Source organism: Arachis stenosperma, chromosome 6 (assembly GCF_014773155.1).
Source record: "Arachis stenosperma cultivar V10309 chromosome 6, arast.V10309.gnm1.PFL2, whole genome shotgun sequence".
NCBI classification, from domain to species: domain Eukaryota; kingdom Viridiplantae; phylum Streptophyta; class Magnoliopsida; order Fabales; family Fabaceae; genus Arachis; species Arachis stenosperma.
The window spans coordinates 141971348-141994157 of NC_080382.1; the positions used below are offsets into that span (position 1 = coordinate 141971348).

General features: G+C 28.6%; 1 protein-coding gene across 2 annotated transcripts; it reads left to right on the forward strand.

Moving 5' to 3' along the window:
* The first annotated feature begins 14854 nt into the window (after positions 1-14854).
* LOC130934271 (F-box/LRR-repeat protein 15) lies at positions 14855-22607 on the forward strand. 2 transcript variants are annotated; one of them, XR_009067757.1, is made up of 18 exons: positions 14855-15614; positions 15936-16194; positions 16330-16462; positions 16635-16731; positions 16817-17014; positions 17102-17372; positions 17467-17565; positions 17661-17749; positions 17943-18042; positions 18126-18296; positions 18804-18956; positions 19263-19423; positions 19496-19694; positions 20209-20675; positions 20762-20825; positions 21150-21236; positions 21352-21487; positions 22229-22607. XR_009067757.1 is itself a non-coding variant. In XM_057863858.1 (17 exons), exons 1-17 carry the CDS (start codon positions 15190-15192, stop codon positions 21430-21432), a joined length of 3054 nt encoding a protein of 1017 aa, XP_057719841.1. In that variant the 5' UTR covers positions 14855-15189; the 3' UTR covers positions 21433-21766. The 2 variants fall into 2 exon arrangements, 1 of the variants encoding a protein (XP_057719841.1); XM_057863858.1 differs by lacking the exon at positions 22229-22607 and having other exon boundaries at positions 21352-21766.
* Positions 22608-22810: the final 203 nt, after the last annotated feature.

The following is a 22810-nucleotide window of genomic DNA, read 5'->3' on the forward strand; positions in this document are numbered from 1 at the left end:
ATATATATATATATATATATATTTCTTTTTAATTGTCTAAGTTTATATTAATTTTTCCTAAATCATTTTCATTAGAATGATTATTGCTGGTATATTTCATATTTCACAAAATGTAGGAGTGTCAAGTGTATTATTATCTTAGAAAAAAAGTCAATGTATGCTTTTAGAAATAGAAAAACAATAATGGGTTGAATTTTACTAAATCTCATTAATGTGATGAGTCAATTTAATTAACCCTTGATTAGGTTTTTACTTTTTTAATTTTTTTAGAATCAATATTTTTATGGAGGAATTATTAATGTGAATTTTTGTCCTTGTTGAGTTGTCGATTAAGAATTTGATGGGCACAATAATATATCTATATATATATTAATATTTTTTATATAAAATGTAAATCTAAATTTAAATTAAATATACTTGGTTGATGCATGACAACTGTGATGTGTAATAAGATCGATAATGAATGGTACATATATATGTCACTTTCAATTCCGTGGAGCAAAACTAACTAGTGATTTGTTAACACAAAGTCCTTTTCCCCTTTGTCTCTTTGGATTTTAATCTTTTTAAGTGTCAATCATCAATTGGAAACCAAGCACTGCATACATCTATATGTGTCTTAAATGAGACAATATTAACCGGCCTTGATGTAATTATATCTTGGTTGAATTTTGTTTGATCATCCCTATATAAAAAACAATTAGTATTAATTATTCTAAAATTAACTATTAATATGAAATATAAAATATACTTACATAAAAAATAAATTAAATTACATATATTTATACACAATTATTTTTAATAATTAATTTTAATATATAAATAATATTTTTAAATAATAAATTTTATTTATATTTTAATATTATTTCGAAGACAAGACTATAAAAATAAAAGATAGAGATTAAAAAAACAAAGAGAAATATTATTTTAATTTTAGAATAAAAAATATAGTATTATTGTCTCTTGTGTCTTTGTATTCCTATCTTTGACAATATTCAAATACAGTCTAATAATATATATTGCTATGTTTTTCTTTATATATTCAAACAATAATCAATCATGAATATTTTGGCTATTGGGGTCAAGACTACTCATGCATCAAGTGGTGAAGAAGAGCTCAAAAAATGGGAAAGATTAATCAAATAAGCAACATATTAAACTTTATATTTTTTTTAAAATAAATGTGTATCTTTTAATATTTTTATATTTCTACATTAATATAATTACCAAAAAGGGCCTAATTAATAAGTGAGAAATCATAAAATATATTCTAGTTACTATATTTTGAACTAAAACTTTAATTAAAGTTGAACTCTAATTATTGTAAGAAATATAATTATTTATGTGTATTTTTTTTATCCGTTTAAACTTTTAAAAAAAGTGATATAATGTTGTGATATTAAAATTTTTATGACCAAAAAATTTAAAAGTTCAATTTTTGTTGAACAAAAAAAATTAGCATGAAGTAAAAACAAAAAGAAGAAAAAGACATTTTACGTAAAAAAAATTCACACAAATTTAAAAGAAGTTCTGCACGTGAGAAAACATATTAAAAAAATATAACCATAACTTAAATTTTTAGAAAAAGTGTTATCATGATAGATTTATATATATATTCTTAAATTATAACATTGACGACCTAATCCAAAACTAATCAATATGAGCTTGATCAAGTTTAAAGTTCCTCCGTTCTCCAAAATGAAGCAATAAAAAATAATTTTAGAAACAACAAATTTTAGAAAAGGAAAAAATTAGAGAAAATTCCACTCTCCTCCTTTGCGAGATGTTAAAATGATACTTCCTTTTCCTCTATTTTATAAATGTACATTCTCCTTTCTTCTAACCTTTAAAAATTTTTTCTTTAGTCCATTTTAAACCTTTTGTGTTAACTAATGTTAATTTTATCAATTTTTTAAGAAAAAATAAATTATTTTAAAAAAAAACTCATTAGCAAAAAATTTATTTTTTATCATTAAATTTTGCTTACCAAAATACTCTTTAATAAATTATTTTTTTATTGATTAAATTGTATTTTTTTTAAAATTTAATAATTATATTATTTTTTTTCTAAAATACCCTTCATTAATTTTTTAATTATTAAATTATAATTTTACCAAAATTTTTGTTAACAATTTTTTTATATTTTACTATTAATTTTTTGATATCTATATATATTATTTTAACATTAAATAAAATTTTTTAATAAGATTATTTTTCAATATCAATATATATTAATTGTTATACATATTAACAGTGGTAAAATTTTTTAATTTAATATTAAAATAATATATATTGATATCAAAAAATTAATAGTAAAATATAAAATAATTATTAACAAAAATTTTGGTAAAATCACAATTTAATAATTAAAAAATTATTGAAGAGTAGGTATCTTTGAAAAAATAATTTAAGTATTAATTTTTTTAAAAGTATTTTGGTAAAAATATAATTTAATCAATAAAAAATAATTTATTAAAGGGTATTTTAATAAACAAAATTTAATGATAAAAAATAAAATTTTTGCTAATGGATTTTTTTCAAAAAATAATTTATTTTTTCTTAAAAAATAGATAAAGTTAATATTAGTTAACACGGAAAATTTAAAATGGATTAAAGAGGAGATTTTTTAAAAGTTGGAAAATAGAGAAATGTACATTTATAAAATAGAGAGAAGAAGAGTATCATTTTTGCATCTCGTAATGAAGGGAAGTAAAATTTTCTCAAAAAATTAACATCCCCATCGCCCTCTATCTGATTTGTATGGTTAACCACCATAACATCATTACATGAACCCCAACTATTTATTTATTCCAAGGGTATGTCGTATAAAGTGTCATATAATGAATAGTCACATAGCATGATTTCATTTTTTTCTTTGCTTTTACTCTATTAAGACATAGAAGCTAGACCAAAAATAAATGTAACAAATTAAACAACTTCAATTAATATAATGTTTTTCATAACTAAAAACTTCAAATTAAAGATTGAAAAAGTTCTAAACATTAAAAACTTGAAGGTTAAGACAATTTGGTTTAGAATTAGGTGCATGTCATTAACTTTTTCATGTAGAAAGATCAAATCTAACACAAATATAAAAGAAACTAAAAATCCCAACAAAAGCACTCACTTTTTTTTTTCTCATTTCCATTCCAATTTGAATGATCTGGTTTCCATACACAAACCCTCGGGCTCTGCTTGTTTGACGCGGAAAGCAAAACACAATCTTACTTTCACAATTTCTTTAATATTATTTATTAATAATAATAATTTATTTGATTTTTACTTTTACCCTTATTAAAAGTAGAGAAAACTAAAGTAAAAAGAAGAGAATTACTACTTTTTGGGGTCCCCTACGTAGCTTTTAGAAGGCAATAATAAGAACATGATTTCTTGTAAGAAGCACCAACCAATTGCATAGTGGTTACTTGATTTGACTCATGCAAAAGTGGCATCTACGTCCCTTTGGTAAACGTGTCATGCAAGGACGTGTTTTTTTTCTTTTTTCTTTTACATTAAGTAATAATAATTAATCATATGAATTGGTGGGAGAATAAAGAGAGGTTGAAATTAATCAAATTATATGAACGGTTCATCATTAGCTAGTTAACTATCACTTTTGTATCACTCATATTTGGTCAAATTTAAAATTCATCGTCAAGTTTAATTACAGTTAATTTTCTTCGATCAATATTAATTCATCTTTAAGCATAATAACCAAATCTTAAACATTATTTAAATTAATTCTAAAAACTTTAAATCGGACACTTTTGATTCTTATTAAACTTTTATTTTGTTAGAAATTCTTGATAATTGTTTTTCGTCAAACAAAGAGTTAATTTGTTTTAGAGTGTATTTTCTTGTTTTAGTTTCTTATATTAAAATCTGAGAAAGATTTATTTGTCTAAATACGCATATTAAAAATTATTTAATTGATAATGATAGAGAAACTAATTTATTTTATGAGAGTAATTCTCAATAATTTTTAAAAAGATGATTTTTAGAGAATATAAATTTATTGAGTTCTAAAGTGTTCGATCTAAAATTATTTAGAGATAAATGTGAATATTTATCCTTTTTTTTTCTATTTACACGTATAGTGAGAGTTGCCGGATTAGGTTAGTTTATGGGAATCGATCGATTTATAAAGCTGTATTTGTGTACAGGCATGGGAGACTGAGATAGGAACATAGAGATACAAAATTATATTTGAAAGATAAAACATGAACAAAAATATTGTGTTTAGAGACACTAAAATAATGTATTGTGTGTTCTTCTTGACAATAAAAATACAGAAATACTAACAAAATATATAACTTATTTTTTTCTATTATTATTTTTATTAAATTTTTATAATTATTAATTTTTATCATTATTTTTTTCTTAATTTTTTTTATGAAAAAATGAGAATAAATTAATTTTTCATAATTTATTATAATTTATCATAAAAAAATACAAAACATTAATTTTAGTATTTTTATCCTTTATATTTTGTTCTCAATATCTCGTTGTATTATGTTTTTATAACAAAACACAGTCTAAGTGTCTAGTTAAACTAAGCATCAACTTTCTTCATTTTTTTTCCTCTCTATTATTTTTTAAATCTTTATTCTCCACGTTGAACCATGTGATGTATCTTCTTTTGTTGGAAGAACAATATGTATATAGTAAGTATCTATTTGAATGTTTTGAGTTATAAATAGAATAAAACTATATAGAAAGCAGAGCTTCTTTTTCATCCATGGAAGACTATGAGGTACCGAATCCGATTTGCTTCATTATTTGATAGGATTGTGTTCTCATATGCCATAGATGAGATTTGGCTTCACTAATAACTATGCTAAGCAGAATATTCCACCTTTTGGAGCTTAATAAAGAAAGCATGGTCAATGTTTGAATAATTCATCAATATTCGTGGAATTTTAATTTTCATGCATGCATGCATGGATGCATATGAATGTTGAAGGAAAAAAGAATTGATGCTTTTGGATTTGTACTATGTGAACATGTGGTTCCTTAATAAAAACAAGTGTTTGGCTATTGTTTATTATCAAATAGGGAAAAAGAACTAGTCATACTTTGAGTTAGGCTCATCTATCGATTCAGATATATAAACTACTTTTTAACAAAAACACTCTAGTTAATAGTTGAAATCATGTGTGTGTGTTTCACATGTATTATGAAGGGGACATACTTTAGGAAAAAAAAAAATATGTGGGTGGTGGACTTTGGTGGAAAAAAAGTAAATTTTGTGGAGGTTGAATGAACCCTCTACTATTGAAATAGCTGAAAACTCAAGTGAAGTCGATATCTAAGTGTCGTTCGATGAAAATTTAGTCAAATCAGTCAAATCATCTAACAACTCTTAAATATCAACTTCACGTAAACCATTGAAATAATATAATAGAATCATTTTTTTCTCAATGGAATAAGCAATTTTTTTCATGGTAGTATAAACAAACTTTTTTTATGGTATAATGATCAAACTTAATTGATTGAACTATTTGTATCTCTTTTTATTTTAAATTTAAAAAAAAATTATGATATGGTATCAAAATTTCTATGATCGAAAAATATAAAATTTGATTTTTATTGAATTCTAAAAAAAAGAATTTTAGTATAAGATTAAAAAAAAACTTAAGTAAAAAATTTAAATAATCCAAGAAAATATAACTATTTTGTATATTTATGTGTTTTTTTATTAGTTTAAATTTTTAAAAGGAGTGGTTTGATGGTAATTCTAAATATGAGTTAATTATATATTAATTATTAGAGGCTAATTTATGATCACTATATAGTATAATTGAATTTTTTTTATTGAATTTGTTTTGTATGACTAAAATTGGGTGACCATTATTGACATTTGACTTAATTTATCCACAGTGAACAAAAGTTATACGATAACATTTTAGAGTGAGAATACACCAAAATCTAAAACTGAATAAAATAAAATAAGATGTTATAGTGTGAAAAAGAAGTTTTCTCACATAACATTTAGTGTCATTTACATTAGCATATGCATATATAGCATTGTGATTTATCTTTTCTTTGTATATATTTGGGAGTAGTGAATATACCAAATCAGTCCCCACAAAATAATCAGTCAGACACTTCAATTTTTGGTAAATATTAACTACCATATTAATCTCTAACATTTAAATTAATTCTCTGATGTCAAATTCTTCTAAAAAAATTAAGCAAATCCATTTTTATTGTTACTTAATAAAGACATAAACTTTTTAAAAGTTTTTATATTAATTCCTATACAAAAATAAATAAACTAATATGAAAATTGATTTTTATAATAAAACAAAAATTTGAATATTGATTTAATAATTAAAATTTATTGGAATTGATGGGAAGTATTAGTCTGTAGTGGGAAAAGAGGAGGAATAATGAAAGGTAGCAGAACGTTCAGACCAACCCATTTGACTTGGGCTAAGATTAGGTTAACCAAATTTTGGGATATAATTTTAATTTCTTTTTTTTTTGGGCCAAAGAATTTTACTTTCTGATTTGATCCCTTTGATGACCACAGGCTACTTATTGGACTATAATACTCTTGTTATATTTTTTGTCATGATACTTTTTTTTTTTGGTGGGAGACACTCTCTGATTTATTTACAGAAAATAAAACAAATCCCTTTTGGGCCCCCTTTTACCAGAAAATCAACAAGTTTTTGAGAACAGCCAAGTTTCAATCCAATAGAAACCATGAAAGTTACTAAATTAGGGCACTATAGCATCTTTCAAGAGGCTCATACCAAAAACATGTTGCCCTACACATTTGGAAACTATAATGTGTTGCAGACAAAAACATAGTATGGGTTTGGCCTGTTTACAATAATTATAATATTGTTGACGATCTTATCGGTATTAATCTGTCACGGATTGAAATTTCATTTAAAAGTTTATTGTTGGTTAATTTGTTGCTGTATGTACAAGGCCGAAATGTCAGATTAGTTCTTAACTTGTGAAAAAAAAAATATATTAGTAAACAAAAAAATATTTATTATTGAGTCAAGATTGAGGTAAAATATATTAAAACTAAATCTTTGTTAACCAAATTAATTACTAGTTTTACATTATTGAAAGATATCCTTGAATTAAACATATAATACATGAGTATTTTTAATTATCTCAATGGTATACATAATTCATAATCTAAATAACATGTTACCTAAACTTATTTTAGTAGTACTAGGCCGTTGGGCCACTTTTCTTATATAATATAATATAATATAATATAATATAATATAATAAATACAAAAATAATTACCCTACTTTTATGATTAAATAATTCAAAAGGAGTATAAAGCAATAATATAGGTATAGATTGTAGAAAACAAAAATTTTGTCTAAATAATATGAAACTTATAACTAGTTTATATTTTAAATTTTCAATTGTATAAAGCAATGCTTTAATTGATTCAATGGTCGGTACGATAGCTTGCAGCAAAGTATGATGATGCATGAATTAATTTAAAAGTAAAATTTGTTATGTAATTTTAGTGGGGACATATCACATATTGATGTTGGGTGTTTATGTTGGGAATAAGGAGTATGACCACAATCTAATCAATCATGTTTCAAATAATTTGTTACTGTTATTATATTAAAATGTTAATATAATAACGTCCTAGATTAAATTTAGAGATTTATTATTATGATAGTGATCATAATATTGAGAAATAAATCTTTTATAATTTAATCTAAATTGTTCTTGGTCATAGGATTATTAAAAAGGGCATTAATAATCCGGAAAGATCAATATATATATAATGGTCTTCATTGGATGAAAATTAATAGATCTCATTTATTAAATTATATATATAGATGGTACATATAGAGATATGACCATTGAACTGACTCACTTTGAGAATTCCTAATGGTTATAATTACCGCATATTTGTCAATAGGATATTCTCAAGATGAACATAGTAATAGAGTTTCCTTTGACTTGCGACTGTCATAGTAATTAACAATGTATTTATTATACTTTGATTCCGGACACCTAATACCCTAGGGTGCTAGTTGAATGGATATTGGGTATGATTTAAATACTTGTAGAATTAATGATTAGTCAATAAGGAATCCGTCAACTCTCGGTAAAGAGTTTGAGCTCTATGATTATAATGACTGAGATGAATAAAACATTGGGCAAGGAGATTGAATGAATGAAGAAATGAGTTTCTTAGGTCATTCACAGTTCATTATAATAATGGTAACAAGTTAGAGTTTGACAATTAAACCATACTCTAAGGGTTAACCAAGAGCTGAAAAGATGGAAGGAAATATACTTTGTTCTTCTAAGGTTCTTAGTAAAAATATATTACTTCATACTATCGGGCCGTTGAGGAGTGTTGCTAGACGCCAACCTTGATTAATAAATTTAGTATGACTAATTTACTACCCGCTTAGTATTGAACCTATGGGGTCACACACTAACGAGTGTTCTAATATTTGCTATAGAATTATTTAATTATTATTTTGATTTGATCAAATAAATAATTATATTAATTCAAATGGAATATTATTATATTTTTTGCTAGCACCAAAAATATAATAATAGCATGATAATTGAGAAATATTAAATGAGATTTGAGAATAATTAGTTATTCTATTTCTAAATTTGAATTATAAAGTTGGATGAGATCCTAACTGATTTTGTTTCAAATTGAGTTATGATATGATTCATAAATTTGAAATATTCAAATTAAAATAGTAAGATATGATTCAAATTTGAATTGAGATTCAAATTTAAAATCAACAACAAATCTCATACTATATATAGGTATGCCAAGAGTAGAGGCAAACATGAGAAATACAAGAGAGAATAAAAGGAGTTTTATTCCTTTATCTCTACGCACATAAATGTATGTGAGCCAAATTCTTGGAGAAGAATTTTATGGCGTGCAAAGATTTGTAAGAGGTTTCTCAATTTAGATCAGATGTCCATTGGTCAATGGGTTGACAGCAAATGTTGGTCTCGGTGTGGATACGCATAGTGCCTTCGTACCATCGAAGGAGAAAAAGATTTTTACTAGTGTACTCAGGTATTTAAATCTGATCTACTACTATATATATTTATTATTGGAATAAAGTTTAAACACAAAATAGATCTTTAGGATTACTTTATTTTCTTTCGCTGCGCGTGTTATGAACACATGGTAATCTTTCAGTTTATATATATAAAAGCTACCCAAAAATTTGCTTCTCACCACCAACAACAACAACCACACTACTTTGCCAAATATATAATATATATATATATATATATATATATATGAATTTAATTTTAATATACTGTCGATAAAAAATAATTATACATATATTTAATTACATAATTTTATATTAGTAAAAATAATTATTTTTTATACTGATTATTTAAATAATTATTTAAAAAAATATAAATAATTTAACGATGGTATAAAAACGTTCTGTACATAAAACTAGCTAAAAGTAGTTTAAGTGAAGTGAAATGGAGTTGTTGCCACTTGCCACCATTATCTTCTGTTCCTCATTGAAACTTGAAAGGAAAGGCAATACATATACACATACATTGACATCAATAATGTTATATAGGATAGTTGCAAAAGAATAAATCGATATATATATATAATACGTGTTTGTACTGTTGATTATACATTTTTGTTATTTGTACATAAGTATCTTGTATGATTGTTAAAATGAATTATTTACATAACATTATTGTAATAGTATCATACACGTATGAGAAAATATCTAAGTCTTATAATGACAAATGGGTTCACTCTAGACTCGACAATAATCATCATAAAAAGAAACATAGTGATGATGGTGGAAGGATGCTAATTATATTATATATTCAAAAATACTATGTAAAAACAAATTAAAATCTCACATGTAATTATTTTTATATAAAATTAATAATTAAAAATTATTAAATAATAATTTCGTTAAATATATTAAATTATTTAAATATTTTTAATTTTTAATTTCACATAAAATTAACTGTATATAAATTTTAACAATAAAAAAATCAACTACTAAATTAATTATTATATTAATACATCTATTATTTAACTCAAATTTTATACGTATTTTATATTTAACATATATTTTATTCAAAAAAATAATTTAATAATTAATTTATTTTATACACATAATATAATTGTATTATATTTTATTTATTTTATACAAAGAGTAATCTATTTATATATGTAAATTTTGTTAATTTACACCGATCTGTACAAAAATTTATTAATACAAGTAAATACAGTTATTAGATTACATACACACACACACACACATATATATATATATATATATATATATATATATATATATATATTATAAAATTTGGTAAATTTAATTATTAAAATAAGAGTTTAATTTTAATGTACATCGAGTGTTTTTATACAATTATATAATTATATTTATTTTTTTGAATAACAATTTATATAATTAATATAAAAAATAAATATTTTTATTAATATAATGTTATATATGTAGTTATTTTAACATTAAATTCTTAAAATAATATCATATAACATACCTAGTTACACCCCCGCGGAAGAACAAAAATGGGTACGGCTAAATAGCCTTCTTGTTCTTGTAGGAATTCGATTTCTGATACGTATAACATGCTTTATTTGGAAATGAATATTCGTCACTATTATTAATAATCAGCCACTATTATGAACGGGAAACCTCTAGAGAGGGGGAAAACTAATTTTATTATAATTAACACTAATATAATCAGAACAATGAACAAAGTTATCATCAACGAACTATGCTAGATTCTTTAGTAACCATCAAAGTTTGTATTGAAAAGTAAAATCGGCGAACATTAACTACTACACGATAATGTAAAAGAAAAGCCAACATATATTTAGAATTTGATGTTTAATACTTTAATGTTTAATTAAAAATGGGTACTTCAATTTCTTTAGAAAAATGCTAGGTTTTTCCGGTGTAGTTATTAATAGAAAAAAAAAATTCGAATAGTTTTCGCATATTCAAAATTTATTATATAATCAAATTAATCATAATTAAATTGGGTTGGTCAAATAATTAATTTATTAGTCTACTTAAATAAATATCAATTCAATTTCTGTTTTGATTAGTATTAAACTTAACTAAATTTATATATAGAACTACAAAAATGCTATGTGTATTATCTATTACAAAAACAGTCATTATATATTTGTATATAAATACATATATTATTTAATTTATTTTTAATATATATTTTATAAAATGATTAATTTAACAATTGAATTTTTATGTAAATGTAACATGGTTGATACAACTAATCTCTTCTTTCTTCTTTTCAAATCTCCTCATACTTCTAATTTTCTGTCTCTTTCTTTTTTACTTACAACTCTCAAATCAAATATGTCTGCCCTCTTCATTCTCCTTTGCCGACCTTGCCTCCACCTTTCTCCTCTTTTTTCTCCACCCATTTTCTGACAAACTTCCATTATCTCTGTCTTACCATAACAGTGTCATTGTCGTTGTCTTCATTGTGTGGTGCCATTACTACTTAGCCAAACTCCTTAATCGCCACCTTTCCATCCCCAACATCGCCCACGTTGTCTTATCCAATGCCAATGCTAGTCGCTGTTGAATCCTCTGTCCCTTAACCAATTAAACTGGAAGTTTCGAATTCCGTAACCGTTTTAGCAGCGGCATGATTTGAAGGGATGAAACCTAGTACTAGTAGCAGTAACACCATCCTCCTCTTTCTTTTTTATTTTTCTCTCTTTTTTTTGGTTCTTTTTCTCTGTTTCTTTTAATGGATATTGTGATTTTGATAATGAGATTTGAATTTTGATTTTGAATTTGTTATTGTAAATGAAGAGGAGGAGGCGTACGACTGAATAGGTCAGAAAAAAATAAAAAGAAATTGGTGGATGATAATGATAACGAAAAAGAAATGAGATGAGAGTTTTAGGAAAAAAAATTAAAATCAAATATCATGTTAAATAGGACACTTTATAAATTTTTTTATAATTATAATAATCGATAAATGTCATGTTAGTATTTAATGTTAATTTCTATTAACTCAGTTAATGACCAATCATTTTTATCAATATTAACCATCTTTTAAGATTTTTTTTAGAATTTATTTTATCAACGCCTAAATTTTTCAAATATTAAATTAATAGTTATCTCTTTTATTGTTACTGTAAAGTCGAGTGAAGTGATGATCTCATACAAATCAATGACTCTTTGGATGAGTGTTTTTTTTTTTTTTTTGGTTTGGATCAATATTTTAAAAGTAATGCAATGTAAAAATGGCATAACATTTTTCTTTATATTAATTATTTAGAAATTTAAATTAAAACAAAATATAAAGCATAACTAACTTTTTTTTCCATCATAATTCTTTGCACTAATCCAGCTTAATCAATGGGTAGCCTTTTTGTACTTAATTTTAGCATATTCATTTCTTTGCATAATGTATGAAAATAATTAAATTATCTGAAAAGAATAAAACCAGAATACCTATAGTCATACACATTCTGCAAGATGTACCAATAAGTCTTCCTAATTTTCCCTGATTATCTAATTATATTATTTACATGTTACCAAAGTCAATTGAAACTTGATATACTTTAAATGTCTGAGTAATACTTTTTTAGACTTTATAGTAGATTGCCCAAACATGAATAGAAGACTTGTTATTATTATAATTGTTTAGAGGCACAAATCAGAAGCATACACGAGTTTTCCCTTTTGCATACAAATTTCAATTTCATTGAACAAGAAAAAAAAATTATAAAATCAAAACTTTATATAGTATTATAGTTTGTGTAGCAACTTGTAAGCACACGGTCGCCAAAAAAAGAGACAAGAGTCACTACAAAGCATTTTCAAAGTAAAGTAGGAGAATATATATATATATATATATATATATACTAGCGTGCAATTGCACGGATTTCATGTAATTTAAAGTCTTTTAAAAGAAAAAATACTAAAAATATAACTAAAATATATTTTATAAAGATAGATATAGTGTATTAAATTTGAATAATAATAAAATTATCACTACATTAAAATAAAACAAATAGAATATAACAATTATTCAATATGTCAATGAATAGTATAACATACTTTGTAAGATAATAAAATATAATAAAAATTATTAGATACTAAAAAAAGTAAAAAAAAAGTCCAACAGAGATGTAGTTTTCTATTATGCATAATCTTAAAAATATAGATTGTCAAGATACCTATTGATAGCAAAACAAAATATTTACAACATATATAAATTTGTTCATTAATAGAAAAACAAAACATGTCCAAAACAATTTAACATATAGTTCAAAATATCTATCAAACAGAGTTATACATAGGAGGCCTAACATCGCTGAATCGACAACTCTATCTGGCGGTTAGGTATCGAGTCGAGTTTCAAAGTAATGCTGTCGCCCTCCTTTAAATTGTATACTCTACAACATTCATTTCATCCGACCCCAAACTTCTATTCTCCACCTCTTCCTCCACTTTTCAATAAGTGGAAAAAGAACATATTCTTCTCTACATTGGAACGTGGACCAGTGATCGTCCAAATCGAACCATCTCCAGATAGTTTAAGATACGCATCAAATTTCGAAGTCAAATGCTGCAATGAATAATTCATAGTTAAGATAAACATACTATTTTCATACACAATGAATAACAGATTTAGGAAGAATATTTAATAAGCTTGCAAGAAAAAAAATAAAAGAAATCACTCTTTTAAGATCAACTTACCAATTTAGATTGACCCAGTTAATGGTTAAGATAACATTGAATCAATTTTTTTTTTGTGACTAACATTGAATCAATTTTAAATTTTTTGAAAGAAAAATAAAAAAATTTAAAAACATTATTTTAAATTTAACCAATCATGCTATATTAAAATTAGTACTAGTATAAAATATATATTAAAATATAAAATATATATTAAAAATAAATTAAATAATATATATTTATACATAAATATATAATAATTAATTTTAATAGTTAATTTTAATGTATAAATAGAATTTTTAAAATTTAACATATTTACCATCTAAACTATTTTTTATTTATTATTATTTTATACATTTAATAAATAAAAAACTGATATAACAGAGAGTTGACAATTTTAAAAAAATAATCCATGTATAAATTTCGTTAGGAAGAATATTTATTCATATATCTATTTATAAAAATATTTTCAAAGTTTGAACATAAAATTTTTCATAAAATAACAAAATATTTACCATTTCAAAAAATTGTTAATTTATTATAATTACATATATTTTAATAATAATTCATAGAAATAATTAGATTAATATAGAATGTGTTAATAAAGAATTTAGGAATTTCAAGGGGAGAAAGATTTAGTAAAGTAGTAAAATAAGAGATTAATTACTCTTGATTTTGTAATTTTTATTAAATGTGTTTTTATTATTTTAATTTAAAAATAATTATCTTTTCACTTTATTATTTTACTAACTTTCTCATTTTAAAAAATTTAAATTTGTTGACAATAACAAAATACATTGATAAATTAATAATAAAAAAGATTAAAAAACAATAAAATTTATTATTTTTATTAATATTCTTTAACTATCAATCTAATATTTTTTATTTAATAATCTAACAATATATTTTTAAGTTTATATTTTTAAATATTATTAGTTACGTGCCCATAAAAATAATAAACTGTAATATTGTTACTAGCTAGGTAATAATAAACCCATTTATCGCACCGTTGCAAAAATTACTACATAAGAGACCAAGACCATACTCAGAACGACGTCGTAGTCAAAGGTCAAGCACTCTCTCCTCCAGTCTTACCCAACACAAAAGCGTTCTTCATTTTCATTCATTTCCCCTCAGATAGATATTATCAAAAAAAAAAAAAAATTCCTAAGAGAAAACCAAAGCCAGAGCCGAAGCAGCTCCCTAGATCCGATCAGATCCATTCAACTTCATCTCTCTCTCTCTCTCTGTTTGATTTTCTCTCTCTAAACCCCCTTTCTCTCTTTCTGAAATTTCCCTACACAGCACTCTTTTTACCCCAAATCCTCCCAATTAGGGTTTCGTCTGTTCTTGATTTCGCTTTCAATTGGAAGAAAAATGCGCGGGATCGAGAAGAAGAAGACGCATGGTACCTGAAGCATTCTTCTCCGCTGGAAAAAAAAGTGAAGGAAAGAAAATAAATATTATTGCATGAAGCTTTGGTGCTTTCTATGCTTCAACGAAGAAGAAGAGGTAGAAGATAAAAAGAGTGATAACAATCTAATGAAGCGTAACGAAGAGGACATCTTCAGAAACGACGACGTCGTTTCGGGGACGGCGATTCCTGTCGACGAAGAGGAAGAAGAAGAAGAAGAAGAAGAAGAAGAGGAAGAGGAAGACGAAGAGGGAGAAGACGGCGTTTACGACGATGCCGCCGCTGCTCTCGTTTTTGGAAATGACAACGACGAACTACCTGCTGTGCCGGTTTCCGGTGAGCTATTCCGGTTGTTCGAGGGCTATGGGTTTGGTTCATGGGCCGGTCCGCGCCGGTCCGAGGGAGAGAGCAGCTCCGGTTCTTCCGCTGCTCCCACCGGTTCGGAGAGCCACAAGCGGCCCAAGGTTTACGCTGATTTCGGGTGAGTTCTTGATTTTGTTGTGGGTGAATACTTGTTGCATGATTGTTTTCTACTCTCAGGGATCAGTTTTTGAGTGTTTTCTTTGGATTAAGATTATTCTAGGGTTCAGCACAAACTTTAAGTATTATGTGTGTATGGATTGTAAGAGAGGAAAAAGGCGGTTCTTTCTTTGTGCACTATGGTTATTGCTGTTGTTAGTATGAGCTGGAAAATGAAAAATGTTGCAGCATATGTGTTATATTTTGCTTCAAGAAAAGAAAGCCCAATCATTTTCCTAAGTTAAGCTGTTGCCAAATATGATAGATGATTGCGTTCTTGCAGTGAATGTCATTATGGAACCTCTGCGTCTTTGAATACTGGGAAGTCCACTGCATCTGCTGACTATGGAGATTATGATTATCTTCAAGGCTCGTCTCTTCAACCGACCAGTGATGTATGTTATGATGATTTTACATTGATGTGTACTGGTGAGGAGAATGGCTTTAATGCTAGCTGCGCGAAAGACGGCGACAATAGTGACATTTCAAAGGGAGAAGACCTAGAAGTCAGGATGGATCTCACAGATGACTTGCTGCATATGGTATGATATTGGGTGATGATCATTTTTCTACTTATTGATACTCCGTTAAATAACTTCAACCCCTGATGATAAGGTCCCATGTAACCCCCTCATGTTATTTTTCTTACATGCACTTTTCCTTCCCCTGTAATTTAGGTGTTCTCATTTTTGGATCATCCCAACCTTTGCAAAGCTGCCAGAGTTTGTAAGCAGTGGCGAGTTGCTAGTGCTCACGAAGACTTCTGGAAGAGTTTGAATTTTGAAGATCGGAATATATCTGTAGAACAATGTGAGTCTTGAATGTATATGTTTTACTAAACTGTTCATCATGGGTCGTTTCTGCTGCTGTTAAATTTTAACATTCACAGAAGCTTAGGAATTTGTGCTGTGTCACTAGAAGTCATGCTTTAGCTAAGTTTTCTAGGTAATGTGCTTATCTCAAGCTGTATATCTGTTTACAGTTGAAGACATGTGTAGGCGGTATCCAAATGCTACAGCAATGAGCATATCTGGTCCAACTATTTACTTGCTGGTCATGAAAGCTATCTCTTCATTGCGGTAGGTATTTTTTGCAGTACTTAGGAAGTCAATAAAGTTATCATGGTCTCAGCTCTCCTGCTGATTTGTTATAAATTACTTTCAGGAATCTTGAGGTGCTAACCTTAGGAAGAGGACAGATAGCAGATACTTTTTTTCATGCGTTAGGTGATTGTTCTATGTTGAAGAGATTGAATATCAATGATTCTACACTTGGAAATGGCATACAGGAGATATCTATTAACCATGAGAGATTGTGCCATATTCAGTTAACCAAATGCCGTGTGATGCGAATAGCAGTCAGGTGAATATGCTGAGATTTAACAGAAATTATGATGTTACTTTGGCACTTTATCAAGGAGCTAACATGTAATTGTGTATTCTTTCTCAGGTGCCCACAGCTAGAAACCATGTCACTGAAGCGTAGTAACATGGCACAGGTGGTTCTTAATTGCCCTTTGTTGCATGAGCTTGATATAGGTTCTTGTCATAAACTTCCTGATGCTGCAATTCGAGCGGCTGCGACTTCATGCCCACAACTAGCGTCTCTAGACATGTCTAATTGTTCGTGTGTTAGTGATGAAACTCTGCGTGAAATAGCACTGAGTTGTGCTAACCTTAGTTTTCTTGATGCATCATATTGCCCAAATATATCTTTGGAGGTATGCTTTAGACTCTGGAGTCAGTTGTTGCGTTCATAGATTGAATATCACTTTGTATAACATGACTGCTTACTGTCTTGTTTTCTCGTTGAAGTCGGTTAGACTGCCAATGTTGACTGTTTTGAAGCTTCACAGCTGCGAGGGAATCACTTCAGCCTCAATGGCTGCAATAGCTCATAGTTATATGTTGGAGGTATGTAATTGGTCTTGGATGCTGATATTAAGGATATGTCTGAATTCCTTAGTTTACATATTTAGGATGCATAAATGATGTCACTGTTACTGCAGGTTTTGGAGCTTGACAATTGCAGTCTATTGACTTCAGTGTCTTTGGATCTACCACGTTTGCAGAATATTAGACTGGTACACTGTCGCAAGTATGTTTCTGCTTCCCTTTTTCCCCTTCTGCAGCAAACTATTCCAATTGCTTTTTAGTTTTAATATTAATGTTTTCCCTTCTCTCTTAGTTGAATAGTACGCAATACAACACAAGTATTAGTCCAGTTCTAACTTCATACTTAATTTTCTGCATTTTCTTTTATAATTTCTTTCGGAATTGTTCATTGGCAGATTTGTTGACTTGAACTTGAGGACACTAATGTTGTCTTCTATACTGGTGTCCAACTGCCCTGCGCTTCACTGTATCAACATCACTTCAGATTCACTAAAAGTATGTCTAGTAATTACTTGTCATTTCTTGCTACTATGCTCATGTATATAGCGGTTTAAATCACAGATTTTGTGGCAATGCAGGAATTAAAATTGCAAAAGCAGGATAGTTTGACAACATTAGCTCTGCAATGCCAGTCATTGCAAGAAGTGGACCTTTCTGAGTGTGAATCTTTGACGAATTCAATTTGTGATGTTTTTAGTGATGGTGGAGGTTGTCCTATGTTGAAATCATTAGTTCTTGATAATTGTGAGGTATGTGAATAAGTTCATCTGATTTGGCGTTTGCTTGATTGAGTTTACCCCATTCATGGTTTTCATTAGATGCTGAGGCTATCTGCCTTATTATACTTGCTTTTCGTAGAACTTACATAAGTGATTGAATCATAACTTAATGAAAAACTTACCAGAGGAGTTTTAAGATGTTAGAAGATGTTAGTAGTTTTTTCTTAACTATGTGATTGCATTTAACCTTTACATCTCCAAAAGTATTTTGGTACCGCTACGGAAATGAGTCAGAATGATTGACATGACAGGGTTGTTATGAAGATAAATGGAATCATTGAAAAGTTTTTTCTTTCGATGTGTATGAAGTATTCATGGTCAAAATACTTTACACTATCTACTTACATATTTCCACCTTCGACCTGTTAAGTGTCCTGAAAAATTGTTTGATTTGATCTTTACTCGGGTAGTTGTAATTAATGTAGGTTAGGTTCTATTTCTGCTGTCTTATTACTGATCTTTTTTTGATGAATTCAGAGTTTAACATCAGTCCGATTCAACAGCACCTCGTTAGTGAGTCTTTCTCTCGGTGGATGTCGTGCAATTACTACCCTTGAACTTAAATGTCCTAAGCTTGAGAAGGTTATTTTAGATGGTTGTGATCATTTGGAAAGAGCATCATTTTGTCCTGTAAGTGATTTAAATTTATTAGGTGCTTTATTTGTTTGTTTTGCTTGAGGTGGAACTTTCAAAATTTTTATGCTTGTGTAAATGAGCTTTTTGCTGTCTTACAAGCCTTGAGAACAGTTTTCTACACTTTGGAAACAATGCCATATAGTAAGTTTCTCTTTTCTCTCATGGCATTGTGGTGCTGTTGAAGGGGGGAGGAGTAGTTGTTGGTTAAGTATTGGGATTAGGTGTATGCAATAAAGTCGAGGAATTTAATGTGCTGGTGTGATGGTACTTACTTTTTCCTTTTCTTCACCTGCTTTATAGGTTGGTCTTCGGTCTCTCAATTTAGGAATATGTCCAAAATTGAACATTCTCAGCATTGAAGCATCGTCGATGGTCTCACTTGAGCTGAAAGGTTGTGGTGTACTATCTGAGGCATCCATTAATTGTCCTCTCTTGACATCTCTGGATGCTTCCTTTTGCAGGTGATGTTTCACTCACTAATTAATTCTTATCCTCCTCGTACATGGACTGATGTTTGTTGTTGTGACATACAGCCAACTCACAGATGCCTGCTTGTCTGCTACAACTGCTTCATGCTCCCTGATTGAGTCGCTAATATTGATGTCTTGCCCATCGATCGGTTTACGTGGTCTCTGTTCTCTGCAGTTTCTTCCAAATTTGACTCTCCTCGATTTATCGTACACTTTCTTGGTCGACTTGCAGCCTGTTTTTGAGTCTTGTTCACAGCTAAAGGTAAGAGTTGCAGACAATTTTGTGTGCATATGGTGGCTATTGTGAAATTAGATCACGTATTGCACAAATAGTTGTTGCCCCCACCCCAACAGAATAAAGACATTTCTATTAGTGGTGGTTGTGTGTTATTTTCAGTCCAAGCTTTAGGCCGATTTAGTCTAGTTGCTTTTATTGCCTCCTGATAAAGTTGAGATCTTAGTTTTATTCTTTTTTTATGCATAAAACAACTGTTGATGATACTTAGGTGCTGGCCTATATGTCTCTCTGTGTATGTTGGCGGGGATGGGTGGTTTTGTTAGAATATCTAGTTTTAAAAAATAGAATAGGGGAAGGTGTCAGAGGGGGAAGGGGGCAAAATTTGTAATTCCTTTGTGTTTTTCAACCAAACGTATTCAAGTTGTTATACAGTTGTGACTTTGTTGTCCTTAGTTCATGGATATTGGAACCTTTTGCAACCTTTGATTGTATAGTTATTTTATGTACCTCTGATAGTATCATTCTTGTTTTCTTGAAGGTATTGAAGTTGCAGGCGTGCAAATATCTCCCAGATTCATCCCTTGAACCTCTTTACAAGGGGGGTGCTTTACCAGCACTACAAGAGTTGGACCTGTCATATGGAACCCTGTGTCAGTCTGCTATCGAAGAGCTTCTTTCTTGCTGCACACACCTTACACGTGTAAGCTTGAATGGCTGTGTGAATATGCATGATTTGAATTGGGGATCCAGTCTTGGGGAGATTGCCGAAATGACTGGTGTGAAGATCCTATCCCATCCAAGTTCCTCTGAGATTGTCCACGAGTCAAGTGGGCAACCCACACGGTTACTGCAGAATCTCAACTGTGTCGGATGTCCAAATATCAGGAAAGTGTTCATTCCATTGGCAGCACATTGTGCCAATTTATTATACCTGAACCTCTCTCTCTCAACTAATTTGAAGGAGGTTGATGTTGCTTGTCTGAACCTATGCTGGCTTAATTTAAGGTAACTTCGACTCTGATCCAAAAATGTGGATGGTTTTTCTATACTTGTATTTTAGATGTGATAATGTTTTTAACTTGTCTATACAGTAATTGTGCTGCTTTGGAAGTTTTGAAGCTAGAGTGCCCAAGATTGGCCAGCCTATTCCTTCAGGTTACTAGACTTCTCTACCTTTCATTTCTCTCTCGCTTTTTTATTTATTATTTTGAAAAATGAGTGCATTATGCACCTTGCTTTTTAAATGCTATTGTTCTAGAATTTCTTTTAAATTATTGGCTCCTATTGGCATTAGCTTTGGTTAGTTTATCAAAATGTTGGAATTAGTTCATCAGTTGTTGTCCATGAAAGGTGTTGCCAATCATGGTCAAAGTTGAAGTTCCTGGCTTTCTGCAATTTTTTTTCTTCATTTTATTGACATTTTGGTTTTTTTTTTTTTTTTTTTTTTTTTTTTCGGATGGGGTAATTTTGGTTTTGTAGTCTTGCAATATTGATGAGAAAGCTGTTGAAGCCGCTATTGCTAGATGCACTATGCTGGAAACTCTTGATGTTCGCTTCTGTCCAAAGGTGAGAGTAAGTGCCTCTTAAATGTGGGCTCTCTACAGAGTATGCTAACGAACCTTTCATATATAACGAAATTAATTTGTGTTTGACTATATGTTGTGTCAACACTGCCTCACAGATAAGCTCAATGAGCATGGCTAGATTACGTGCTGCTTGTGCTAGTTTGAAGCGTATATTCAGCAGCTTGTCAACTTCATGAATTTGACAAAGGATCTTCAAAGTTATCTAGTGCACTTGGAGTGAAGCTGCACGTGGTAACAAATCTATTTATTTCCTTATGTATTGTACATGGTTAACTTTCTCATTGTGTTTGGCATATAGAAATCAGGTGATCTCATGTATTGTCAAAATAAATTCTCTGTTCTAAATGTTACTGTAAATTTGACATTTCAATTTTGCTGATGCATATTCTGTTCTAAAACAGTCTAGCCTTGTTTGTTGTATAGAATAGGTGTATCTGATCCCTAGGTGTTAGTATGACCTTTTGCATTAGTAATGATATTTCTGGGTATGTAATATATTAGTTAGGTATCCACGTCTATGTTTTGATTTTATGAAATTTTGTTTGTAACTCGCTGTAAAAATTTAATGCTGGCCTCACCCCAAAACCATAAAATAAGTAAATACATTGGAGAAAAGAGCTGATATCAAGTGCTTAACAAGATGGATAAATAAAAATTCTCGTCATTTGAATAGTAAGAGTCTAATCCTCTAAATTCTTTCTTTTTTAAAATCAGTCTTAACTCACCGTTAATGACTATCACAATGTCCAAGTGGGCTCACTAAGGATCTTTGATTTTATTTTGGAGAGCTGGTTTTCCTTTTGGCTAGGAATGTTTGGATTAAATATTTGCCGTACAAAATCGAAAAAAGAGCCGTAACAAAGCTTTACATGAAGCATAGTTTAAGGAAATTCCGTTTGAAAAGATTATGTATTTTACACAATTTAGAGTGGAAATATCTAATCCTTTCTCATAAATATTGTTGATACTCAGATCTGTCATTGAAGGAGTCGGAAAGCTGTAACCAAATACGCCAAATAATGGCATATAATGTACAATGCCTAAAATTTTGTACTAGCCACCGTTAACTTTTAAGTGTCTTCATCTACCATCTTCAAACTAGTTGATGGATAATAAATTTGTTACAATCATGACTATTAGCGTGTAGACGTTGACATTAACACCATCGAATTATAAGAATGGTGTTACATGTACAAGTATTTTTGTAACAAAAGTCCAACAAAGTTGGTGCAAATCCAGTGGGAAAAAACAAAAGCGAGCATATGTGGGATATATGTACCATTTCTCTTCTTCCTACGCAATTTTTTTGAAGTATATAGCACACAATTTTGCACATAACAGAAGCAAATCGATATAGTATATAAATTTTTTCATATAGCACATTTTTTGCACATAACATACATTTTGCTGTAAATGTATTTTGTTAGTTGGGTGAGTCAATGTTCCAAGTATGTAGTCTTTCAAAAATTTGTGTTGCACATCAAAATTTGTTATGCACCAAAATTTGTATTGTATATCAAAATTTATGTGCTCTGTGTATTTCATTTTTATAGT

What these genes read in the sequence shown, in the direction of transcription:
- LOC130934271 (XM_057863858.1), top strand. Translation starts at nt 15,190, where the DNA reads ATGAAGCTTTGGTGCTTTCTATGCTTCAACGAAGAAGAAGAGGTAGAA. An exon ending in AAGGTTTACGCTGATTTCGG is followed by an intron (nt 15,615 to 15,935) that starts GTGAGTTCTTGA and finishes GCGTTCTTGCAG; the next exon opens with TGAATGTCATTATGGAACCT. An exon ending in TGGCCAGCCTATTCCTTCAG is followed by an intron (nt 20,826 to 21,149) that starts GTTACTAGACTT and finishes TTGGTTTTGTAG; the next exon opens with TCTTGCAATATTGATGAGAA.